Source organism: Cimex lectularius, unplaced genomic scaffold (assembly GCF_000648675.2).
Source record: "Cimex lectularius strain Harlan isolate CLEC.00 unplaced genomic scaffold, Clec_2.1 scaffold25, whole genome shotgun sequence".
Lineage (NCBI taxonomy): Eukaryota > Metazoa > Arthropoda > Insecta > Hemiptera > Cimicidae > Cimex > Cimex lectularius.
This window is the reverse complement of record NW_019392633.1, coordinates 1849717-1873428: the sequence shown is the minus strand read 5'-3', so window position 1 is coordinate 1873428 and position 23712 is coordinate 1849717. Positions and strand designations below refer to the sequence as shown.

The 23712-nt window shown below is 34.6% G+C and overlaps 1 protein-coding gene across 2 annotated transcripts in view; it reads right to left on the bottom strand.

The window, feature by feature from the left end:
• LOC106668803 (thyroid receptor-interacting protein 11-like) overlaps window positions 1-23208 on the bottom strand; it is a 46920-nt gene extending 23712 nt beyond the window's left edge. Inside the window, exons 1-2 of one of the 2 annotated variants that reach the window (XM_014397912.2) lie at window positions 22955-23208; window positions 22833-22876 (exon numbers count right to left, since the gene is read on the bottom strand). In XM_014397912.2, the coding sequence (XP_014253398.1) occupies window positions 22833-22876; window positions 22955-23054 (144 nt within the window). In that variant the 5' untranslated portion in view covers window positions 23055-23208. Of the gene's footprint in view, window positions 1-9730; window positions 9868-22832; window positions 22877-22954 lie in introns of those variants that run through there. The other variant, XM_014397913.2, reaches the window with a different exon arrangement.
• Between the last annotated feature and the right edge of the window lie 504 nt (window positions 23209-23712).

Here is a 23712-nt window from a genome sequence, read left to right as displayed (position 1 = left end):
GATGAAAACCGTAAATCGTTTAGAAAAAAAGTTGTTGAATATCTGCGAAAGGGTTGAGAATCAGACCATGGTTCATTAGAAATTTTTTTTTGTTCCAACCAAATTAAACGAAATCAGAAATGATTTAATTGTGACAGTTTGAAAGAAAATCCACCAAAATACCTGAAAATCGTTTAGTGATAGATTGAAATTAACTACAAATTTATTTCTTGGTTTGCTCTTAATAACGAGTATTACCTCTTCTGGTCTCGAGGTGGGACTTAAGACGCCTCGGCATCGAGTAAATAAGCGATCGGATTTCTTCTTGATAAACAGAATTCCATTCTTCAACAAGAGCAGTTTGAAGCTGTTCAACGCTTGTAGCGTCTATCCGTTCTCTTTAAAATGTCCCATAAGTTTTCTATAAGATTCAAGGGAGAACATGTTACAAATTCTCTGTGACAATTCCTACATCCTCTATGTAATGGGTGGCACCTCGAGCATTATCGTGCATTAACACGAAGTTTTCCCCAATAAATGGCCCGAATGGAATCACAGCTTCCAGAAGAACTCAACGTACCTTAGTGCAGTTAAAGATCCATTCTGTATGATAATCAGTTAGGTAACGGTATTCAGTATTTCACCAATTCCGTCTTTGAAAAGGGTGTGACTCAGGCATGTCACACGAAACAAAGCGTTCTTGATTTGATTTGAGAAAATTATCGCCAAGTTTTGAAACATGTAAAACAGTTAATTTAGTATCAATTTAAACGATAAATAAATTAATTGGTAAAGAAGTTGGAGAAAACATCGTTTTTCCGATTTTTTTTTCAGAAACAGTTTTTCGCGAATAACTTGCGAACGGTTGCTTCAAATTAAATATCGTTTGCGCAGTTGAATTTAGCGACAGAAACCGTACAAAAATGCATCTGTGAGTAGGCGATTTGAAGTATTTAAGTTTATATTCATATGCAGGTATCGTGGAGAGCCAGAACGAAACTTTTTGATTCATGAAAAACTAGGCAAAAATAAAAAGTTTGTTTTTTTCCAAAAATGCCCCAATAAAATATAGGGGGAACGTTAAACTCACCCTGTATGCAATTGAAATAATGAAAGAAAAATGAGACCTCTATATACAGTGCTAAACTTGGTTTCTGTATAGAAAGTTGGTTATAAAAAAAAGTACGTGTTAAAAGCCAGCTTTGTGTTCGATTTCTAAAACAATAAAACGCGATAAAAGATCTTTGAAGAGGTGATAGTTAACTTCAATGAAAAAAAACACGCTTTCTTTAATCAATACTATGGCTAAATTCTCGTTTTTCTTCTAAATCTCTCTAAACATTTTTCGTTTGTGCGAGTTAAATTCAGGATGCATCAGTGAGCCACGGAATCACACGAGTGTCGCACAATGATGCCACGGGGCACCGGGTTAAAAAGAAAGGCCGAGGTCAGTCATATTATTCGAAACGTAGTTCCTTTTGGACTTTTGAAAAGAACATTTAATATATTGGTGAATATGAATTGTTTAGAAGGTAAGCCTGTTGAGTGAGGTGAATGTAAATATAAAAATATGAGTGGAGTTAATAGATGTAAGTAATATAACATTTACATTGGCGTATGTTATTTACAAAATGAGACTACAAAACGTAAAAGTTTTTGTTCCAACCAAATTAAACGATATCAGAAATGATTTAATTTGATAGTTTTGCTTCTAAAAATAGATGAGGAAGGTTTTGATTCGTTGTGTCCAAGTATTTGCTAATTACAAATAAATTTTGTAATTATCTTATGCAATGTTACGAGGCTTCGCAACATCACAGAACATATCAACCCCCGGAGAGCCGGTGCTTTCAAAAAAGCTACAATTGGAACACAATCTTTTGAAAAAGTTCCTTATAAATTATGACAAATTAATTATTTTATGGTGGATAACTTATACCATACGCACATATGGCGAAAATTGTACAATCCTCAATTCTTATCAAACCGCCCGACCCGCGTTACCGAACGAATAATTGTGATGTGCTTCCATAGTTCTAAAATGTTTTAAGGAAGTCGACTCGGCTGAGACACCTCGAACAAGCCGATAAGGAGTCTTATCTTCGGCCTAAGGTATCGCTTAGTTAATGACAACCGGATGATACCAGTCCTGAGGCTTATCGAGCTAGGCCCCCGTCTGTTTTACACCACGTTCACTGAGGTGAAGTTTTTAACTCGAATAAAATATTTTCACAAAAGTTCGCAGAAGATTTGAAACGTATAAAATTCCTGTTGGTGTGGCCGTTTCTATTGTATCATGTACTATGGGGTCAGCGACTCGCAAACAGACAAGCAAGTCTTTACAATAAGAAAAGCGTGTTTTTCCGAGTCAAACATGGCATAAATTGTTACATTCAAGACAGTAAAATTGGTTCACCAATTGTCAAATTGTTCCATAATTATCTGTCACGGTGAAAAAATGAATTATTCGGTGAAGTTTTTATTTTTTAAACTAATAGGCTATGTTGTATAAAGAAATATTGACATTAGCATCACGCAGACTTAATAATTTCAGCATTAAACGGAATTAAATATAGAATATTTCCTCTGTATCAATAGAATAAAGCCCGCTACAACAGTTGTGCCTCTGGGGTTCAGTATTTTATTTCACGACTGCAGAATCCGCTGACGAAGATCGCCGAGGGATGATGACACACCACTCTCTGAAACCCACTTGGGCAGGGATATTTCCTCGGATCTTTCAACCGTGCCTCTGACAAATGTAAAAGAGACGCAAAAACTAAAACAAAAGAAATAAATAAGTCAAAGGAGATTTGGGAATTTAACAAATTGTTGTAATGATTCACATGTGAGTCTATCGGCGTTGGCAGTCGTATCGGTTAGGAACTGTCCACCTCTCCCACGACCCTCAAACACAACCGTCAGTTGTTAGTTTCAATGCTTTTAGAGCCTTAACCTTTCAACAACGAATTCTTACATAGTTAAAAACTTTTCTTGAATAGTTAAAAATAGTCCTCTTTTTTTAAGTTCTTTGTTAACAGCTTTCGGCCATCAATTGTCTGAAACGCTGTTTTCTCGCATATTTGAAATACCAAGGGATTTAAAATAATTTTTGATAAACGTGTTGTTGCGAAAATGTGTAACATGTGAAATGAACTTCTGCATCAATGGAAAAAAAAAAGGAATATTCGAGAATGATTTCGTAAAGTAATATTAATTTAAATCGTTCGGAATTAAGCACGATTTGACAATGCTGTCTCGTTCTATTGTCCCTAGTCAACGAACGTTACAAAAGTACGTACGAAAGGTAAACACCTGAAACAACATTGGGTTTGCTTTTTTCTCTCTCCACATCAGTAGAACAATAATTAAAGTCTTTTTAGGTTTTTTTCTTGAACGTACAACCATTTCACAATATCCCTTTATTATATCGATATCGATTTCGGGGGCACTGAAAAAACACCTAAAAAGATCTTAAAACAAGGAAACAACCAAGAAGAGAACAATAAATAATTAATGTTTTTAAATGAAGTGCGATACGTTTTTCCTGAATGCATCTGCGTTTTTAAATTTAGCCAGAGAAAAAGTGAATCATCCAGTGTAAACGTTGGATGTCGGAGAAGAGCAAACGTCGGAATAGGTTAATTAATGGTGATATCCAGGTGTTTTTTTCCACCGACGGAAAGAGAAATGCGGGCAACACATTTTGTTCTACAATACCAGTAGTAATCCTAATGGATTAACTAAAAACTGGTTAGTCAATTAATACAATTTAAAAAAAAAAATTTCTATTTGATTCCACATTCAACAAATAGGAGCTAACTTTAATCAACGCAACAGTTGTCCTTGTGATGACGCTCAAAAAACTAGTGCTGTACACTTTTGCAAAAACTCATAATTTGCCTATTTCTTATAACGTGATGCTCCGAGCAAGTAATTCATCAGCGATTGATTATTGATATTTATTTATTTACAGTCCAAACAGGTCAGGTACCAAGCATAGGACAGTCAAGCTATATGAACAATCATTTGGTCATGAGGCTTGCAGAAGACATCCATTCGTTAAATAAAGTAGCAATAATAAACCCTTAATTAAAAAAACACACAAATCTTTTTCCACATCGAATTCCAGGTTGTTTCATTTACTAGTTCGATCCAAACTACACGCCTAATAAATTAATCCACAACAAAAATATCGATGGAGACAAGTGGAAATATTCTCAGAACTGAGTAAGATAAAAATGAGGAATCGCAGTAACTTTCAGAGTTGTGCTTTAATAACAATCTACGATCTCTAGACAGTCAACAAGTGGGAGAGAAGTAGAAAAGGGAAATTCAAAACATGACGAAGGGCAAATGAGGGCCGTTGAAAGAAAGCCTTAGTGAACTAGGGGTCATCTCGTTAGAATACAAAAACTGACTAATCTACAATTCATTACGCTCCTAACCTGTCTCAAGCTGAACAATTTCTAGATCAGGAAAACGTACTGTTGATATACCATTACCAAAGATCCACAAAGGAATAACATAAGAGTGCAGTGGCAGTGCAAATTTTCTTTGTGTTCTACAACCCGGCATGCTTTAATTTTATCCTACATGAATGAAATTTTTAATTAGTTATTTCATACAAGAGAGTTTTTTTTATAATGTTTTACATGAAATGTATTTGATAATATCGATACGTTTGGTTACTCTAGAGATGGTTGGATTTTAAAATGTTTTAAACGAGCAGCTTTCAATACTAAACATACTAATTAATTCACCAGTCTTCGTGGTCCGCTTGACCAATCAATATCTTTCAATTCATTAAGATTTTTAGCAGAGATAAAAAAGTCAGTGTGTCGAGCGGGATTCGAACCACGATCTTCGGCTAGATATGCCGCTGCTCTACCACTTGAGCTATCGTGACCTCGACCACTCGGACACCAACCTCCCAACTCAATCCCACCTTTTGAATTTTACCTCCTTTTTGCCATTTTCCAAAATCGTGTCACTGACTTTTTATCTCAACTAAAAACCTTAATTAATTGAAAGATATTGATTGGTCAAGCGGACCACGAAAACTAGAAAAACGAAAATTTAATAAGTTTAAATGAAGTATTCCTTCACTAAAGCTCTCCGTGGCCATTTCATTTGTCGCCGAGAATCAAATAGATTACACGACATTTGGAAAATGGCAAAACGGAGGGAAAATTCAAAAGGTGGGATTGAGTTGAGAGGTTGGTGACCGAGTGAATCGGAGTCACGATAGCTCAAGTGGTAGAGCAGCGGCGCATCTAGCCGAAGGTCGTGGGTTCGAATCCCGCTCGTGACACTGAGTAGCTTTTCTCTATTTTCGTGCTATTTACAAGAGATATGTCCAATATCGTTTCAACCTACAGGTACAGGGATTTTTAATTGAGATGAAGGAAGAGGTCAAAGAATTATAGTGAACGAAGCTTGCTGTGGAACTTTTGATATTGGAATTGGACTATTTTACTAAAAGGATATCAAGGTTATTGTGTAGATTCACTTTTTTCGTGGTCCGCTTGACCAATTAATATCATTCAATTAATTAAGGTTTTAAATTGAGATAAAAAACTCAGTGTCACGAGCGGGATTCGAACCCACGACCTTCGGCTTGATACGCCGCTATTCTACCACTTGAGCTATCGTGACTTCGACCCACTAGAGCACTAACTCCCATCTCAACTCCACCTTTTGATTTTTCCCTCCTTTTTGCAATTGCCATTCTTATTAATGTTCATTTTTCTTACATACTTAAACTATTACGAAATTAGGCGGACCCAGATGGTTAAAATAACGTCGAAAGTTCAGTATCCAGAAGTATTCAGTAGAATACACATTCAAGGGAAACAGGGTCGCTGAACATATAATTTACATGTCCAACCAATTCTACTTATTGTTGGTGTCATTTGCTAGGTTAAACTGTTTTCAACGCAGTTATTATTATTTTCAATTATTTTCTATTGAAGTAAGTACACTTGTAAAAAAATAAGTCTACTTTTTCTACTCCGTACAGGCGTGTAGGTAATGTGATGGGAAATATAAAGTGTCAACTGTATATGATTCTCCGGTGTTGTTCAACGTTCGAGTGGGCGATACCCGCATACAGGTTATTCAAACGATATGCGTCAAAAGAGTTTGTAATGAGGTTCATTCCATTATTAACAATGCCACGTGTGAGTGAACACTGAAGTAACAATAGTCACACTTTCGAACCGATCAACTCATAAAAAATATGTACATGCAAATATATTGAATTTATGAGTTTCACTAATGTCATAATTTATGAGATGATGTCGCTAGTTCTACACTTTTATATTTTTTTTTCTTGTTTAAATGGGGGCTACCGACAATGGACAATGGTATCAGTCCCCAATGCACTGTGAGGGCCGTAGAGAACTCGACATTCCGTTATTGGCCCTCTCTTACTGATGCTCAGAGACAACCAACTTTATGCAACATAGACACATACACTATGAACAAAGTGTATGTAGGCAGAAGACTGATTTTTTAAGAAAACTTAAAAACTTGGTTATTTCCAATGATATTAATGGCTCCGAGGATGGATCCACTCACAAGGCCTTCTGCACCTCGACCTGAGTTGCTATTACGCTCCCCTGCTTTTTATAACTCACTGACCAGCTTCAGGTTGTAACTTAACTGTAACAACTACTTGTAGGCTTGCCAGCGGCTCCTTAGTGTAGGATCTTGCTTGTGGCTTTTCTTGTCCTAGTTGCAAGACTCTGCACCTACATAGACCTTCACAAAAACAAAAAAATGTTCTCCGGTTTCCTCCTCTTCCTGGCAGTATCTGCACAATGTTTCTTCCGTCGTACTCCTATCCGGTGCATGTACTTTCTTAACTGGCAGTGCCATGCCAAGAATCTAACCAGAATCCTGGTTTGGTTGTGGTGACCTTCCAATAATTGCTTTGCAACGTTTGCGGATGGCCTTTCTATGAATCTCTTCGTGTGCTTCATGCCTGTGGTATTGTTCCACCAGGTTTTGGATTAATTAAGGATCCATTTTGAGAGGTGTCATTTTTTATGGCAGCATGCTAAGCCACAGTAGGATTATATATTTACAACGATTGCCATGCATACTCGCTCCCTGTAAGGGGACAAGGAATGCCACTCCTCGGGCAAGTATGACGCTCTGAGCGATCTTTCTCTACAAGCAGAACACGTGCGTGAGGTTTGTCCCAAAAGCAAAACGTTTTGCGTTTCAGGCCATCGTTCATCAGACCCTGTTCTTGATACGCAACATTTTCTCCGACGATCCGGCCCATTGACGCTGTCAACGTTCTTAACTCCTCGTACATCATCACGGGGCGGATCGTGATGGTTTCGTCTGGAGGGCGACACGTCCCAGCTTTCGCCGCTTCTTCTGCACATTCGTTCCTCTGCAGTCCGGGTCCAGGTACCCAGAAACAAAATGCCCAATACTATTTATTTTACCAAATTACTAACATAAAGTTTGGTTAATGTATATTCTAGTGGATTTAAAAATTAATTATTAATTTAAAATCTTTTTATGTAAGGTTTTTGGTTGAAATTAAAAAGTTAGTGCCACGAGCGGGATTCGAATTTCATTTCAACCAAAAACCTTACATGAAAAGATTAATTTAGTCAATGGAATAGGAAGAAGTAATTTAGTCAATAGACCACTAAATATAATGGAATTAATCTAAAAGGTTGACAAATTTGAACATTTACGTTTTTAAACCTGTGGTGTAAATTGTATAAACTTATAATGTTAAAGCGATCACTAATTATTTCGGCATAACATTTTAATATCATTAAATGTTTTAATATCATTTTCCTATGTGTTTATAGATAGATAGACGGATAGATTGATTGATAGATGTACTTTTATTAATAAATGTGTACATAATTGACAACCAAAAAATTGACAAAAGCATTACAGGATGGTTAGAAAATTCGTCTGTCAGAGGTTGTTGCCAAAATAAATTACTCGTTTTTTAATCATATATGATTTTTTATAGGATATAAAAATTAAGAATAAATAAAATAAAAATGTATATAATAAAATGGACATGTTCACATGCTAACTAAAAATCCAAGGGAATTCATAAGTAAAAGATTACCGATAATTCCAACTATGCTGGGTTTACCGCACCAAGATATGAGTATTTTTAATCCATTCAATATTTAAAGGAAATTTTCTTTTTACAACACAACTTCAAAATGCGAAACGCGTATCTCATTCAATATTGAACATTCAGCCACGAAAGGAAATACTTCTTCAACACCATGAGAATCACAAATATTATTTTTATTCCTGAGTTTCCCTCGTTCCATAATGCTGACTTCAAATGTAAGTAACACCTGACAGCGAATTTTAAAAAACGAGCGGAAGCTCAAGCTGACCTTTATAGTTATATATCTGTAAGTCAAAATATGACGTATCGAGTCAAGTCACTTGGTGATTTTAGTGTTCACTAAAGCGGGCGTTTTCCAGACAATGGTCCCAATGGTGGCCGTTGATATGTTTTCTATGCACCTGGTTGAGATATGTTTTCTAAAGTCAGGTACACGTCAAGATCGTGTATCCGGAAAAGCATATGCAAGTGAGCAAACTGAGATTTTGTTGTTTCTATTTCAGCCGCTGTAATCCTAGAAAGAGTTCCTTCGCGGCTTTCCATTGGGAGTCTTAATATACAAATGAAAAATATTTCTACAGCAGTTTCCAGATATAGTGCGTAATTTGCAGTCAATGTAAACAACTTTCTAATAAAATATCTTTGCACTTTATCCAATGCCACAAATGGTCGAAAGTCCCATTTCTGACATCCGTAACATAATAAGATAGACTTACATACTTCGTTTTAAGGATGATTAAATTTTGTTAAATCAGATGTGACCAGCTTTTCTTTAAAATTTCAAGCAATGGAAGTTTTACTTCAGTTATTGTCTCTATCCTTTCTCCTTAAAAAACCATTTCTCTAAAGAACGTGTTCCACCTCATTTTTTGAATATCATTATTTTACACTTGCCTTGACTAGTTTCTCAGCAGACCCCATACACTGTCTGCCAATATCACTATATCGTCCGCGTACAACAAAATTTTGATTTACACACTTCGGGCACGTATTCCACTTTTTAAGATGGAAGACCATCCAAAATGAGAGCAAATAACATTGGGCTAGGCGGACAATCTTAAAAAAATCCGAGATGCTTTTTTGATCCCATACCCGTGAAAAAGTGACCGAAAAAAAGATAATAAAGGATACGAAATAAGCTTACTAGAAAATACCCAAATTACTCAATTTAAGAAGTTCTCCATTCCGGTCCACTGAATCAAATGCACCTTTTAGATCTACAAAGAAACAATAAATCTTCTATTGTTTCGACATTACACCTTATTTAGTGGTTGTTTTATGAATTATTTAATAACAATAAACGGTAATAATAAACAGCAAAGACCAGTATGATCGAAGAATACCAAATTACTTAACTACTAACTTAACTATTAACTATTATTATTGTTATCACTAGGTTAGGCCAAACCTAAATTTTTAGATTTTTGTAAAAAGTAGCGTGACTGAGATCATCAATTTTAAGCAGGTTGCAGGATGAATTATCGTGATGTTAGAGTTCGGATATTAATGAATTTTCAGGATGTCGAAACGCGATAAAAAGTGTGGACAAAGTTCAAATTCACGTACGTTGCAACTGTTTCATACTGAAATCGTTTTTAGATAAATTTATGTTTAAAGTCTTACCTCGTTTCGGTTTATCCGTCTCAAAGTTACTAATTTCCGATACGCATACTGACCACCGATCAAAACGAAGGGGCAAATAAACGTGGAGATGGCATCGAACGGATCTGACATCTCACGTCTTGAATTTGCTCATTGCAGAGTTGGTAATTTTATCTTATCAGGGCACTCGAAGAAAAATCTCGAGTGTCTAAGTAGATCGGATTGAATAATGCGAAGTAAACAGTTGACAAGACACGGATACTTTACATGCCGGCTCGGCGTCCTCCCTGGGCCCCGGTGTAAATATAAAATCGGACTGCTATTAATACAATTCTTTCTAATTTGGCGGAGGTTGTTCGTCGAAAGGGCCAAATTAATTCGCCGGCTCTCATAAACTATTACGTCAAACATTTCAAGACAAGTCTCAAAACAGAAGTTTAATATGAAATTCAATGGTATTCGCTTATTTGTTTATTTATTTATTACATATGTTTCCGCCTTTAATGGAATACATTGGGGGTTGGATTCTTACAGTAATGTACATGTAATCTTAGAAATTTACAATATACAATAGTAATAATACTTGTTGGCATAAATTTAGTGTTATGAACTAACTCTCAACACGACACGCAAGAATGGCATAATTACGCAAAAAACACTTTGAGCCCTGAAGATGATCTCAACAAAGATCGAAACGTTGGCACGATAAAGAAAATGTTTTTCTGAAACCTACATCCCACCAGACCGCATCTCACGATTTCCGAATAATCATTTATTTATTACATATGTTTTAGCCTTTAGTGGAATACATAGGGGGTTGGATACTACAGTAATGTACGTGTACTCTTAGTAATTTACAATATTTATTCTTACAAGTATTTAATTACAGTAAACATTTCTATATTGTGAAGATAGGAGTTTTATAGTAACTTACAATATTAACAATAATGGCTTGATAACAATAATGATAATCAAAATACCGATTGTAGTGATAATAACGAAAGAAATAATTAGAAGTAACCATTTTAATAACAATAATTAATAGTAATAATACTTGTTGGCATAAATTTAGTGTTATGAACTAACTCTCAACACGACACGCAAGAATGGCATAATTACGCAAAAAACACTTTGAGCCCTGAAGATGATCTCAATAAAGATCGAAACGTTGGCACGATAAAGAAAATGTTTTTCTGAAACCTACATCCCACCAGACCGCATTTCATGATTTCCGAATAATCATCGACTAACGGTCTCTAATCACCACACGGTATGAACTAAAGTGATGAATTCTCGATTTGGCTAATGGTAATGGAAATTACACATAAAATTACAATATTAATATTCTATGAAGGTTTAAGTGGCAATTAATCGTAACTAAATGTACAAATATTTGTATTATAATTTTATACAATAAAGGATGCACAACCTTACACATATATAATTGTATGTTCAAGTAATGTGATATTTATAACAAAATGGCTGGTTTGTTTGATCTGGTAGTGGCCGATCGATTAAATTAAGGTGGAGTGAGACTAATGAGTGGTCTTATATGTGAGGAAAATCAAAAACAGGAAAATCATCCCAGATCAGCATTAACGATGGTCAACCCAAATCTGTTCGATTACATGCGTCAGGATGACCGGAGACGATAATCTCCATGTTCGTCTCGCTCTTTGACAAATTCCGAAAAAAATAACCACGCTGACTGCAATGTGTTTGTTTGTACATCACAACTTATAAACGAAACATAAATGAAAAAAACATTGTTGCGAGGATAAAGGAATAAAAATGACTATTTTATGCAAGGAGATACATCATAGGTGTACACTATAACAGCAATAAGTTTAAGCCTCATTGAAAATAAAAATTACCCAGTTTAGAGAATGTATTACTCTTCAATTATAAAGACAAAGAATCCTTAGTCTGATAAAGAATTGCGCATTGTAATTTTTTTTCATGTTCTACGCCTGATCGTAGGAGGATCAGTGATATGTTCGCAAAAAAAAATCATGCACAAGATTTGTACATTCTGGTGGTTGCAGAAGTCATCAAAAAATCCTACAAAGTACTAGAGCACAAACTCAAGGCATACCAATTCCATCATTCCTCAAATAGCGGCACAACTACCTTCTGCAACTACACCGTCAGGACTTCTTTAACGACCATTTTGACATCTAAGACTTTAGTTACTTTTGTTTTTCATGTTAATGTCAATATTTGTTGTAAATATATTGACATACTATTATACCAGGGTGGTTCATTTTTCGACGCACCACAGGGAAAATAACGCACCACGTGCTTAAATAAACTATCGAGTCACCCCTACTTGTCATTCCCATTGCTTTAGTATATATCGGCCAGCTTACGGCGCCTCCGATTGAGGAATGCCCAATTGAAGCTGCTGGGTCAATGAGCCCGAACGTGGGGGAAAAATGGAAATATTTATGCCATGGTTCATTTGTTCTCAACCATCTAAAGAAAGCTTATCAGTATTAGTCCTGGCATATCATCACACCATAAATGTACAGCATGCTGCAATTGGTCTGTTTTAATTTTAGACTTTAGACGGTTCCACCAGACTGAAAGAGTTCACAAATGAGAAAAGTCGATTCGACTTATTTAAATCTTTCAACGCGGCCAGCATGGGTACTCGGCTTAATTTGTAATTTGGATAAATTTGAGGACGGTTTATTCATACATGTTGATGCTTATTTATTTATTTATTAATAATTGACTTATATGTGAATATTGTGTATTTATGTAATTATTTATTTGTATAGTATATAGGTAATTAATCCTCTGTATTCATTGTAAAGGGGATAGTAGCAGGATTCCAATTTAACCAAAAGCAAATGCTAAATAGAAACACTCCCTTACCTTCCTCAAGCCGCACCTTTTGACTGGTATGTCCTGAGGAAGGCTTTAAACATAAAACCCGTTTTTCAGAACCAAAATTTAGTTAATAGGATCTCCCAGGGGACCCTGGGGTGGTGGATGGGTCCCGCTGAAAGAAGTCGAGAGGTGATCGTTCTCGCTCTCTTCTCCCTGGTTATGACTTCCTCTACGAACTAATTTCACAGTCCCACAAGATTCGAAGTTGTTAATCACTCCCATAATGGAACTACGGTGAGGAGATGGCCGCCCGGGTGGTCTTGATTAAATTTTTCAGCCACGCCGCGAAAACTTTGAACCACCGTATTATGAGATTTCTTCTTGTGGTAGGGCTGATGAATCTGTAATTTGGTCGTTACCGATAATTTTGTTCTAGACACTCTGAAGATGCCGAAACGCGTCTAACATACCGACCCAGCGACGATAAGCAGACCCAAATGGTCTGTAACGACCGAATAACTCCTTAATATTGATTTATTCACGCAACTTTCTCCTGGATGGAATTTAGAAATGAGTGTTTACCAAGAAAATTGCACCGGATTCCATTTAAGTCGGTGCGTCTTTTTCCTATGGAGCGCCGAAAAATGCACCAACCTATAAAAGTGTGGAACACCCGAAAAGGAAAATATCCAGCAGCGCAATTAGAAAAACTAAATAGTTTGTAAAGAAACATTTGATTATCCATTTCGTGATTGATTCTAGTCGGTGTTAATCGCTAAATAACTCAAAAAGAAACGCCCTGCTTTAATTATTGAAGATAATCATTTTATTCAGTATAAAACCAATCGATCCTATTAATTAAAGGCAGTAAGTTACTATCATAACCTAATTAGCTTTGCTTCAAGCTAAAAATCAATTGGTGATGGATTAATTATCTATTAAATGAGATATATTTTCAAGGGAAAATATTTTAAAACATTTTACTTGGTATGAACCACACAAAATGTTTGTTCTATGTTCCATGGAAAGAACATACTACCTGTCTATCAAAAGTTAAAGCCTCTAAATTTCTGAAAGATATAAAAAAAATCAATGGCATAATTTTATTTCTATGCCAAAAATTCCTCGCAATATTTAATAAACCTACAATTTATCATATCAAGCTTTTTATTTCCAAGTAAAATTTATTCCATATATACAATTATAAAATATTTATTTTTAAAAGAACCTCATATTTAACTAGTCTATGCGTCTTCGTTTTAATTTAAATAAAGCCAAATTCAACCTCGTTAGAATCTCTCGCGTAGAGACGAGCAAGCTAAATACCAAGAATCGCGTTTCCCGTATGGTTTAAGGTTCAGCCAGAGGGTGAAATTTGATTGATTCGACCATTAGAACAGAGCGACGGGTCGTGGGTGCTGACATTAATATCAGAGATAAGCCAGAGGCTTGGTAAGCTTTATTAATCCAGTATGTCAACAATTCTTCGTTGATGATGTCGGTGATGATTACGAAGGGTGTAGAGAACGTGGCAGTGTCGCGACCGAGGTTCGAGTGCACCGTAAACAACACATCATCCCTTCCACTTAACCGTTATCTTTGGCCAGGTGGGTCATCTTTCGATACACAAACTGGGGTAGATAAGTTATCGACACCCGCCAAATTACACCAGATGGTGGCTTGTCCACCATCCAAATATCAGTTCAAATAATGTTGGACCTGGAATGTCTTTTTGGGCGTGAAAATTTTATTTATTTGGCATTTTCAAAGGGACTGTAATTATTTTAAAGAAGAAATTGTTGTTGTTTTTTACTTAAAGGAACATAATTATTTAATTAATGCATAAAACTGTGCAGCGTAGTTTTCCAACTGTCTGCCGGAACTACTTCAAATAACAAAAAAAATTCTCTTTGATAATTTTAATGCTACGAAACAATGAATTTACAAATATTCTAACTGTACACTATAAACGAAATATTCAACGTTACTAGTCAATGATTACAAAATTCGCAAGGTCAAGGTCAAGAAAACCGAATGTCTAGAAATACGATGTTGACAAGAAAAAGCATTCAAAATTGTATACTTGTACTTGTGGATATTAAGAACGAAACTGCTGTAATACGAGGCTTATGACAAGAGAATTCGAAACACTAAACTAAACTAAAACATTACCACCAAATAGAAAGCTATCCAATAAATATATTAATTTATTTGACCAAACCCCCAGGAATATCGAGTAGTCTGGGGTGAGTGGGTGACGTTCAGAGAGTGAAGTTTTTTTTTACGAGGGTTCGCAACAGCAGAAGTTATATCAACCCTCAGGGTGCCAGTGTTTTTAGCCTATTCGTAAGTATGTCGGGTTCGAATGCAGGGCCGCTGGATTCGAACCTGGGACCTTTACCTTACTTACAGTGATGAGCGCCGTGTCAACGCCTAAACTGTTGCGGGAACCGACGCCCCTTCTAAAAAAGTAAGTTATTAGCGAGAATGAGTGTGTTCAACGTCAATCCAGCCCGTAGGAATATTGAGTTCTCTGGTGAAGTGAATGTGACTGGAGTGGTATGATTATATCGGGTTTTGGGTTTATGTCAATTTATTGGAATGAAAGTAATTTATTAGCGAGAAAGGAAGGTATCATTCAACCCAACACCAAGGAATATCGAGTATTCAGGAGAAGTGTTGTGATCAGATATCTATGTTTGTTTAGGGTTTTATGTTTATATTAATTTGTTGGAATGGAAGTAATTTATTAGTTGTGGTGATTAGTGACCGTTAGTCGATGATTATTCGGAAACGTGAGATGCGGTCTGGTGTGATGTAGGTTTCAGAAAAACATTTTCTTTATCGTGCCAACGTTTCGATATTTATTGAGATCATCTTCAGAGCCTGGGATTTACAAATATTGTTTAAGTTTAACAAATACATGCAGGATGTGGTAAAAAAGTGAATTTATGCAATGCAAAAAAATATTTTTTATATTCAATCAAAGTATTTTTACTCACTCAAAATGTTTGTTTTCTGCGTGAGTAGAAATTCTTTGATTGAATTTTTTTTTCATTGTATAATTTCACTTTTTTCCACATCCTACATGTATTTGTTAAATTTAAACAATGTTTATAAATCCCAGGCCCTGAAGATGATCTCAATAAAGAAAATGTTTTTCTGAAACCTACATCACACTAGACCGCATCTCACGATTTCCGAATAGTAATTTATTAGCGAGAAAGGAAGGGATCGTTCAATCCAGCCTCGAGGAATATCGGATACTCTGGGGAAGTGAATGTGATCAGCTTTCTATGTTTCTATCAGGATTTTATAAAACATTGCATTAATATATATTCGTAAAGTTCAATATTGCAAACACAAAACCATATGTGTATTGATTTTAGTAGTACTCTAATTCACCCGAATCGTGTTGCTAAAATATCAGTCAATTTTTATTTAGTTTTATTGAAATCTCTGGTGAGTAAACGTAAGTTATTAGCGAGAATTGAGTGGGTCCAACCCCACCCCGAGGAATATCGAGTACTGTGGGGGATTGAATATGACCAGACGTCTATGCTTGCAGTGTATGTATTATGTTTTTTCTATAGTTGTCATAGAAAAGTCAAGATTCAGTAACTGATCGAGACGCTCAAATGGCAGTCTGAAAAATACGCTTGAAAGACCGGAAAAAGGAGTAAAAATACGCAAGGGCCGGTGATGACCTCAGCTTTTTGTTGGCCACTAAACAATTTTATTGCGCTTATTTGGTATATTAATTTCACAACTTTCTAGCAACGTCAAACTTGACTCTGCTTAATCCCCCCCGCCCCGTCGGGAAATTTAAAGTACATATACTTATTGTTAGTTTCTTTGATTTTCGAGTATTTGACAAGCCCTGAGTAAAGTGCGAGCTAATAAGCACAGTGCTCTGTAAGAAAGATTGCCAATGATATGTAAGACATATTGTATTTGTAGACAGGGAGTGAGAATGTGTGCGTGTGCGTGCGAGCGATTGAGAGAGAGAGCATTATCAAGTCGATTACCGAGATTTTAAGATTGCACTTTAATAAATGTTAATTCAGCAATCTGCCGAATCGCATGCGTTATTCCTCTTCTGACCTGATAAACATAACGTGTCGTTTAGAAGCTATGACTTCTTTAATACATTATGCAATAAGATATAGTATTTAGTTACTTTTTTCTGTCCGAACTCTGAAACACAGAATCCAATTAGGACAATTAACACAGAAATCTACAACATTAAATTTGTTGGTCGTTTCCGACCATTATACATAATCTGCTCATCTTCTTGGAATTTTGCAGAAATGAAAAGTTCGAAAGCTACGAATAGATTTATGACAAAAATCGTATAGTTGAAAAATCTACAAAAGAATTGGGAATCGGACCACGGTTCATACGTTTTAACTTTTTTGTTGCATTTATGGTGTATTAAGCTAAAGTAGGAAAATAAATTTGCCCAGGATCTATATAAACATTTCAAGCAATTCTTTCATCTTTCAGCCGTAGGAATAACTAGTAGAGATTATATTCATTTTTTTTTTTTAATGACTGTAAGATACAGTATTTCTACAATTATCTCATTATTTATTATATTACTATTTAATCGTTAATTTCATTATAGCAAATATTAGATCTGTGGTGTTTATGTACGATAATCCCGAATCAAGTACAATTTAATCGAAATAACTAATTTTCACGTAATAATGTTCACGAAGTACGTGCTTAACTAGGATTAATTTATTGTACCAGGCAAAAAAGGAAGACATTGATGACTTAAATGCCAAACTAAGTTATTAAAAGAAGAAAATAAAGCATTAAAATCAGATATAGAAAAAGTAAGGAAGAAGAACCTACAAAATAGCAGGAGGCTAGACCTAGAATGTCACATTAGAAGAGATAATATAATCATTAAAGGACCAAATGAATAAATACATCTCAAGATGTGGAAAACTTCTGTGAAGATGTGTTAGGCGATAATGTACAGGGAAAAATTAAGAAGTTTTTCAAATAGGAAAATAAAACAAAGACTCATTTAATAGCAGTGTTTTTTTTAAATTATTTTAATTCTAATGTGGCGGTACGAGAGGTAATGACCTGCATTTATAATTTATTATATATAACAGTTGTTAATTCTCGAGTCGAGTGAAATTTTGTTGTAGAATATTGTACTTTATTTAGAAATAACAACCTGTTAAGACTAAGTAAAATAGTGCACAAGCCGACTACTGAAAATGGCAAAATACCGAAATGCGTCTGACAAACCAAAAACAGAGATTAGATGGATTTTTTTACACGAGGGTTCGCAGCAGCAGAAGAAAACCCTCAGGATGCCGGTGTTTTTGAAAAAAAAAAAAAAAACATTTGTAAGTATGTTGGGTTCGAATGCAGGGCCGCTAGATTCGAACCTGGGATCTTTACAGAGATGAGCGCCGTGTCAACGCCTAAACTGTTGCGGCCACTGACGCCCCCGGCTAGGTGGATTAGAATGGTCGGAACGACAAAACTACCGGTTCACTTCCAGAAGAAATAGTTAAATCTAATCTTACAGTAGTTAGATTTAATAAACCAAAAATATGATTTCGTGGAGTTAGATTTATTCTTAAGTTCCATAAAATTGGTCTAAAAACTACAAAACGGAAACTCTCAACTTCCAAGTCATACTTTTTGCTCTATATGAAATGAATGAATTTAAGCTGTTTGTCAATGTATACGAAACAGTATAATATAAAATACTACCGAGATGAGTTGCGAGACAAAGGATTTACTAAATAATGCATTAAGAGCAAAAATCGGCAACGCTGTTATTGAATGTTGTATAAATATCAACATATTTGTCTAGTATCATATAAAATAAGTGTATTATTGGTGGCCAAATTAAGAAGAAGTAGAAGGAAATTTTATTAACAATCTCTTCAGCAGGGTACTTTTGGTCTGCATGACTGTCATTGGTAACAATGTACTACTATAATTTATAATTACAGTTGATGATGGGTGTAGGTCTTCGAGTCGGTGAACCCATGCTGTACTGGCATAAAGTCACTTATTGGGTCTGTTTTTACTCACGGGTTTGCTGAATTACTCAAACACATTTCGGCATTGCACCATCTTCAGAGCAGAAGTAATTTATAATGTACGAATCACATTTCTAACACTGAACACCAAGTAGCAAGTTATTTATGCATAGAGACTGGAAGTTACTAAAAAATTGAACTCTTTCGAATAATTTAGAAAATGTGTGTTGTATATAATTCATTGTTTCTGATAGGTCTAGTTCTTTACTGCTTGTTTTCTGAGTAGTCTTCTGTAGTCAATTTCAACTTGTATTTTGTGATGTGATCTGGATAAAAAGTAAATCCATTTCATATAGAAGTGCTTAATGTCCAACTACTCATTGGGTGTCGCAGACAAGGTGTCAGAACCATGTAGCAAATTTTTTCCAAATTATTCTCAAATAAAAGTTCAAAAGGGCTTTGTCGGATTTGAACCCAGAACCACTAGTGTGGCAATTACATGAGAGAAGCAGAATGCTACATTTAAATTTTTGTGATATTTCTTCTTATCGAAGCTGGATTCCAAACTTTTGGTAAATTTATCCTCCTATGTATGTTTTAGAGAAAATATTTTATTAGATTTTTCAATTATAAAATTATTTAATTAGCCCAAAGAAATTATCAATGGAATTTAGTGCCAAGTCTTGCTGGTGTCAGAATTCAGAAAATTCAGCCACTCAGACACCTGCGTTTTGGTCAAAACCTGTGAAGGTGCCCTGTTTGTAAAGAAAATTTGCTCAATATGTCATATCTGATCGAAGAGTGTGAACCTTGGCCCTTTCATGACATGATCCCAACATAAGGATGGTACTCGGGCAGTATCAACTGCTGGTCCCGTTCCCTTTATGAAGAGAAACTTCCTCACTTTAGGAAATGCATATATTGTGTAAGTATATGTGTATATATTTGTATATGTACACGTAATTATATAATATTTAATCTGTAAATAATTAAATTATTGGGTGAGTGATCAAGAAGAGGGCCTGTATAGGTATGGCAGAATACAGAGAACTTCATTAAAATTCACTGTTGGTAGCTCTGGTTAAAAAATACATTAACTAAACATTGTTTCAGTTAGTCTGATAATCGATTAAGTTTTGTTAATACAGTTTGATTATATTGGTTGTCTTTGGTCAGTAAATTGTCACTGCACAGAGTCTTTGAAATTACTTGGAACTATGTATTGCTAAGTTATAAAATAAAACATAAATTTTTGTTTTTGTAAGTTAGAAACATGTTTCATTTTGTCCCCATAAAATCTACTAAAACTCTATAAATATTTACTATCTTGAAGAAAAATCCAACATTCTGCAGTTATAACTTTATGAGTCTTCTTGTGACAAACATGCTATAAAGTATTTGTACATAAATGTTTTACTTGATTTTTACAATAATTTAGTTTTGCAAATCATAATTTTCTTGTTTGTAAACTGGCGCATCTTTTTGGTTTTTCTTCTACTGAGACTAATCTCAATTCCTCCTGTCTGTCTTACAGAACTCAGAGTTCAAGCTTCAAATTCCATCTTCTCTTTTCTCTCAGTTTCAACTTGTGTATCCCAAGGCTATATTCTTGGACCTATACTCTTTTCCATGTTTTCAAATGATCTTCCATTCACACTCAGCTTTACATTCAATGTCCCACAACCAACATCTCTGAAGCTATCTATTAATTATTGTCCTAAAATTAAAAATCTTGGTGTTATTTTTAACTCCAAGCTTACATGGCATGACCATGTGAGCTCTATTATTTAAAATATCTAATCAAGCCTCCATTTTCTTTGGCGCCTTAGCTTTTTCACTTCACAGAAATCTAGAGTTCTCCTGATTAAATCCCTAATAATTCATTTATTCTCTTACTGTAACCCTATTTTTTCATTTTCCTCAATCTGCTCGTTACCTTCAAATTGCTTTTCATTCCTGCATTAGATCCTGTTATGATTTTAATAAACCAAAGGATCATATTTCTTCCTACATTAATGTCTTCAGCAACCTTAACATTCTAAGCACTGTGTGGTGATTAGTGACCGTTAATCGATAATTATTCAGAGATCGTGAAATGCGATCTGGTGTGATGTAGGTTTCAGAAAAACATTTTCTTTATCGTGCCAACGTTTCGATCTTTATTGAGCCCTGAAGATGATCTCAATAAACGATCTCTGAATAATTCTAAGCACTTATAAACTTAGAGTTATAATTTATATATTTAAAATTTATTTTTTGATGTGGTTTCATCATTCAATTATAAATAATTAACATTTTAAAGAATGTATTGTTGTCATTATTGTTTTGTATGCTTTATTTTATTATTATTATTGCTGCTATTATTATTTTACTATGTTTATAAAACTAAATTAATTTCTAATATATTTGTAACTTTAAAATAAATAATATATATATGAAAATTCTGAGAAAACCTTGTAAAATGGTGCATTTAATTCAATTAAAATAGATTAGTTTGTGGAATAAACAAAATTAACGGAGTAATACAAATATGAAAGTTGATTCACAATCAGAGCAAACTTATAAATGCAGCAAAAAATGATTGAATAAACATAACAATGAACTTGCTAAAAAAAGCTAAACAAACAATGCAATAGCATTTTAAAAAAAATTTATTTTGAGATATTTTTATTGAAAAGGTTTCTTATCATTGTTAAACAATCTCTTTCTTACCATATGTTTCACAGTAAATAAATTAAAGCATAATAAAAGTGATTTTGCGTATTTTATAAATTAATCACCTCATTTTCTAGAAGAGTTGTGGTTTCTTGAGAGTAACAATAACTTTTTAAACTTTTTCATCTCAACCAAGACTTTAGATAAAAAGTATAATTAATTGAAATTATACTGAATTTTTGTAAAATTGTACAAATTACATTAATGCACAAATAATGTTTTTGCCCGCAATTTGTTACTAATGATTGATGGTTATAGAAATAATAGAAGAAATTCTTTGTTTTCATACAGTTTTAATAACTGTAGTATTTAAAAAAAAAATTAGAATTGAAAGATTTATTAATTATAATTATTTAATTTATGTATTAATCAATTAATATACTGTTTGTCTAAGGTCTTGGTTGAGATAAAAAATTTAGTTTCTCAAGCAGAATTTGAACCCATGAAATCACGATAGCTCAAGTAGTCAGAACATCAGCGTATTGAGCCAAAGGTCATGGGTTTGAATCCTGCTCACGACATTAGCTTTCTCATCTCAACCAAGACCTCAGATAAAAAGAATAATTTATTAGAATAAATTGTATAAGTTATGCTCCTTATTATAAAACTACATGAAAACCTACACAAACTTTTCTGGTTGCTGTGTAGATAATAAATAAAAATCAGAAACTTTTTCTGGTCTACTGTGAAAGTTATTTGTCTACGTGGCCATAGTTGTCACAGTTATAATAATAATAAAATAATAATGGTTTATTAGTAAAAAAAATGTTTACAAAACAAAACATATGCCATAACATAAAATAACGGCATGGATAAAAAACCGTCTGCCGGAGGTTGAAGCCACAACCATTTAAAAAANATATATATAAATAAGATAATAATAGTAATACAATGATACTAAATTAGAAAGGAAAAGGACTACTGTGTGCAGGCGCCTCAGTTACCTCCAGTAATTAGAGCGCCCTTTTTTAAACGACACGTACTTACAATGCACACAACTACTGATCATAATTGAATTCCCTAATTTGATCATGACGATACGACCAAGCTTGTCGTGTGAATCTGATCAATTGCAGACTGTTCCTGCCATTAAGGAATTCAATTATCTGGGCTCTGCTATGGCCTGTATGGGGATATTAAAATTCCAAGAGGATGGGACATACACCCAAGAAATGGATTACATCCTCCTTTTCTCTGAGGTTACAAAGGCACAGAGGGGTAACTCTCTTTCTTACCACGGAGTGTAGTTAAGAGAAAGCAACTCGCCTCTTAATTTAAAAAACCAGCTCAGCTCCGCGGGAGAAAGATCTGTATTTCTTGAATTAAGGGACAGCAGGGTAGGGGGGTACTGCAGATCTTTATATAAAAGAAAATGGTTGGACTGTCGAGCCGAGTTGTCACAGTAATTCTATATGTATCAATAACATCTGTTCATTATGATACGGTTCTTAATGAAGCACACATTTACGAATATATTACGGAATGTTTTACTATTTTTGTGTGTACGAAATAACATAACTTATAAAGAAAAAATATTCAATGACATCAAGACTTACTGGCTCATTAGAAGAATTTGAAGGAGTCAAGCTTGTCGCATTGCCTGAAACAATGCACAGGAAATTAAATTTAAATAAACTTTCCAAAAGCTGAATCGAGGATGTTTAGCTCAAAAGCTCACCTTGACTTTTCTCTGTGTCAGAGTCGTCGGCCAAAACACCCTTGGCCAAATTTGAAATCTGTCCTTTCAGCGACGACGATATCCCTTCAAACCAGGCCATTTCTTAACAAAGCAGCGCAACTTCGTGCTTAGCTGGACGCCACGACGGATAAGTTGAACATGAAGGAAATGAAGAAATCTTAAGGTCTCTCTACCTGTAGCTGTCACATCACTGTAAACACAACAGCTGACCAGCTGAGCTATAACAGCGCCAAACCCTACAGTCCGAGTTGCCAGATGTCCACTAATCAAACTCTCCACAAAATTTAAATGTATAACAAACCCAAACCATCACATTAATTTTATAATATTCTTTATCAATTAACAAAAGAAAAAAGAAAGCGTTCTAGAATATTATTAACTATGTTTGCAAACAGAATATTGCAGGAAATCAGCATTAGCGAGATCTCGCGGACCCCCCTTTGAAGTAGCAGATACAATAGTGTGTAGTAAATGAGTACAAAACACATTAAGAAATATTTAGTTTTAAGTGTAATTAGTTAAGCATATTTATGTATTTTGTATGGTAATATTATAATTCGTATTTATAATTTTAATCATAACAGTCTTTGGATAAGTGGTACATCAACTACACTGATGGACAAATTTAACGCCCCTCCCAATTTATTTAGTTTAAAATTAAATCCATTATCTTTCCACATTAATTAAAAGTAATTAAGATAGTAATAAATTTTATTTACTTCCTCTGCTTATATTTG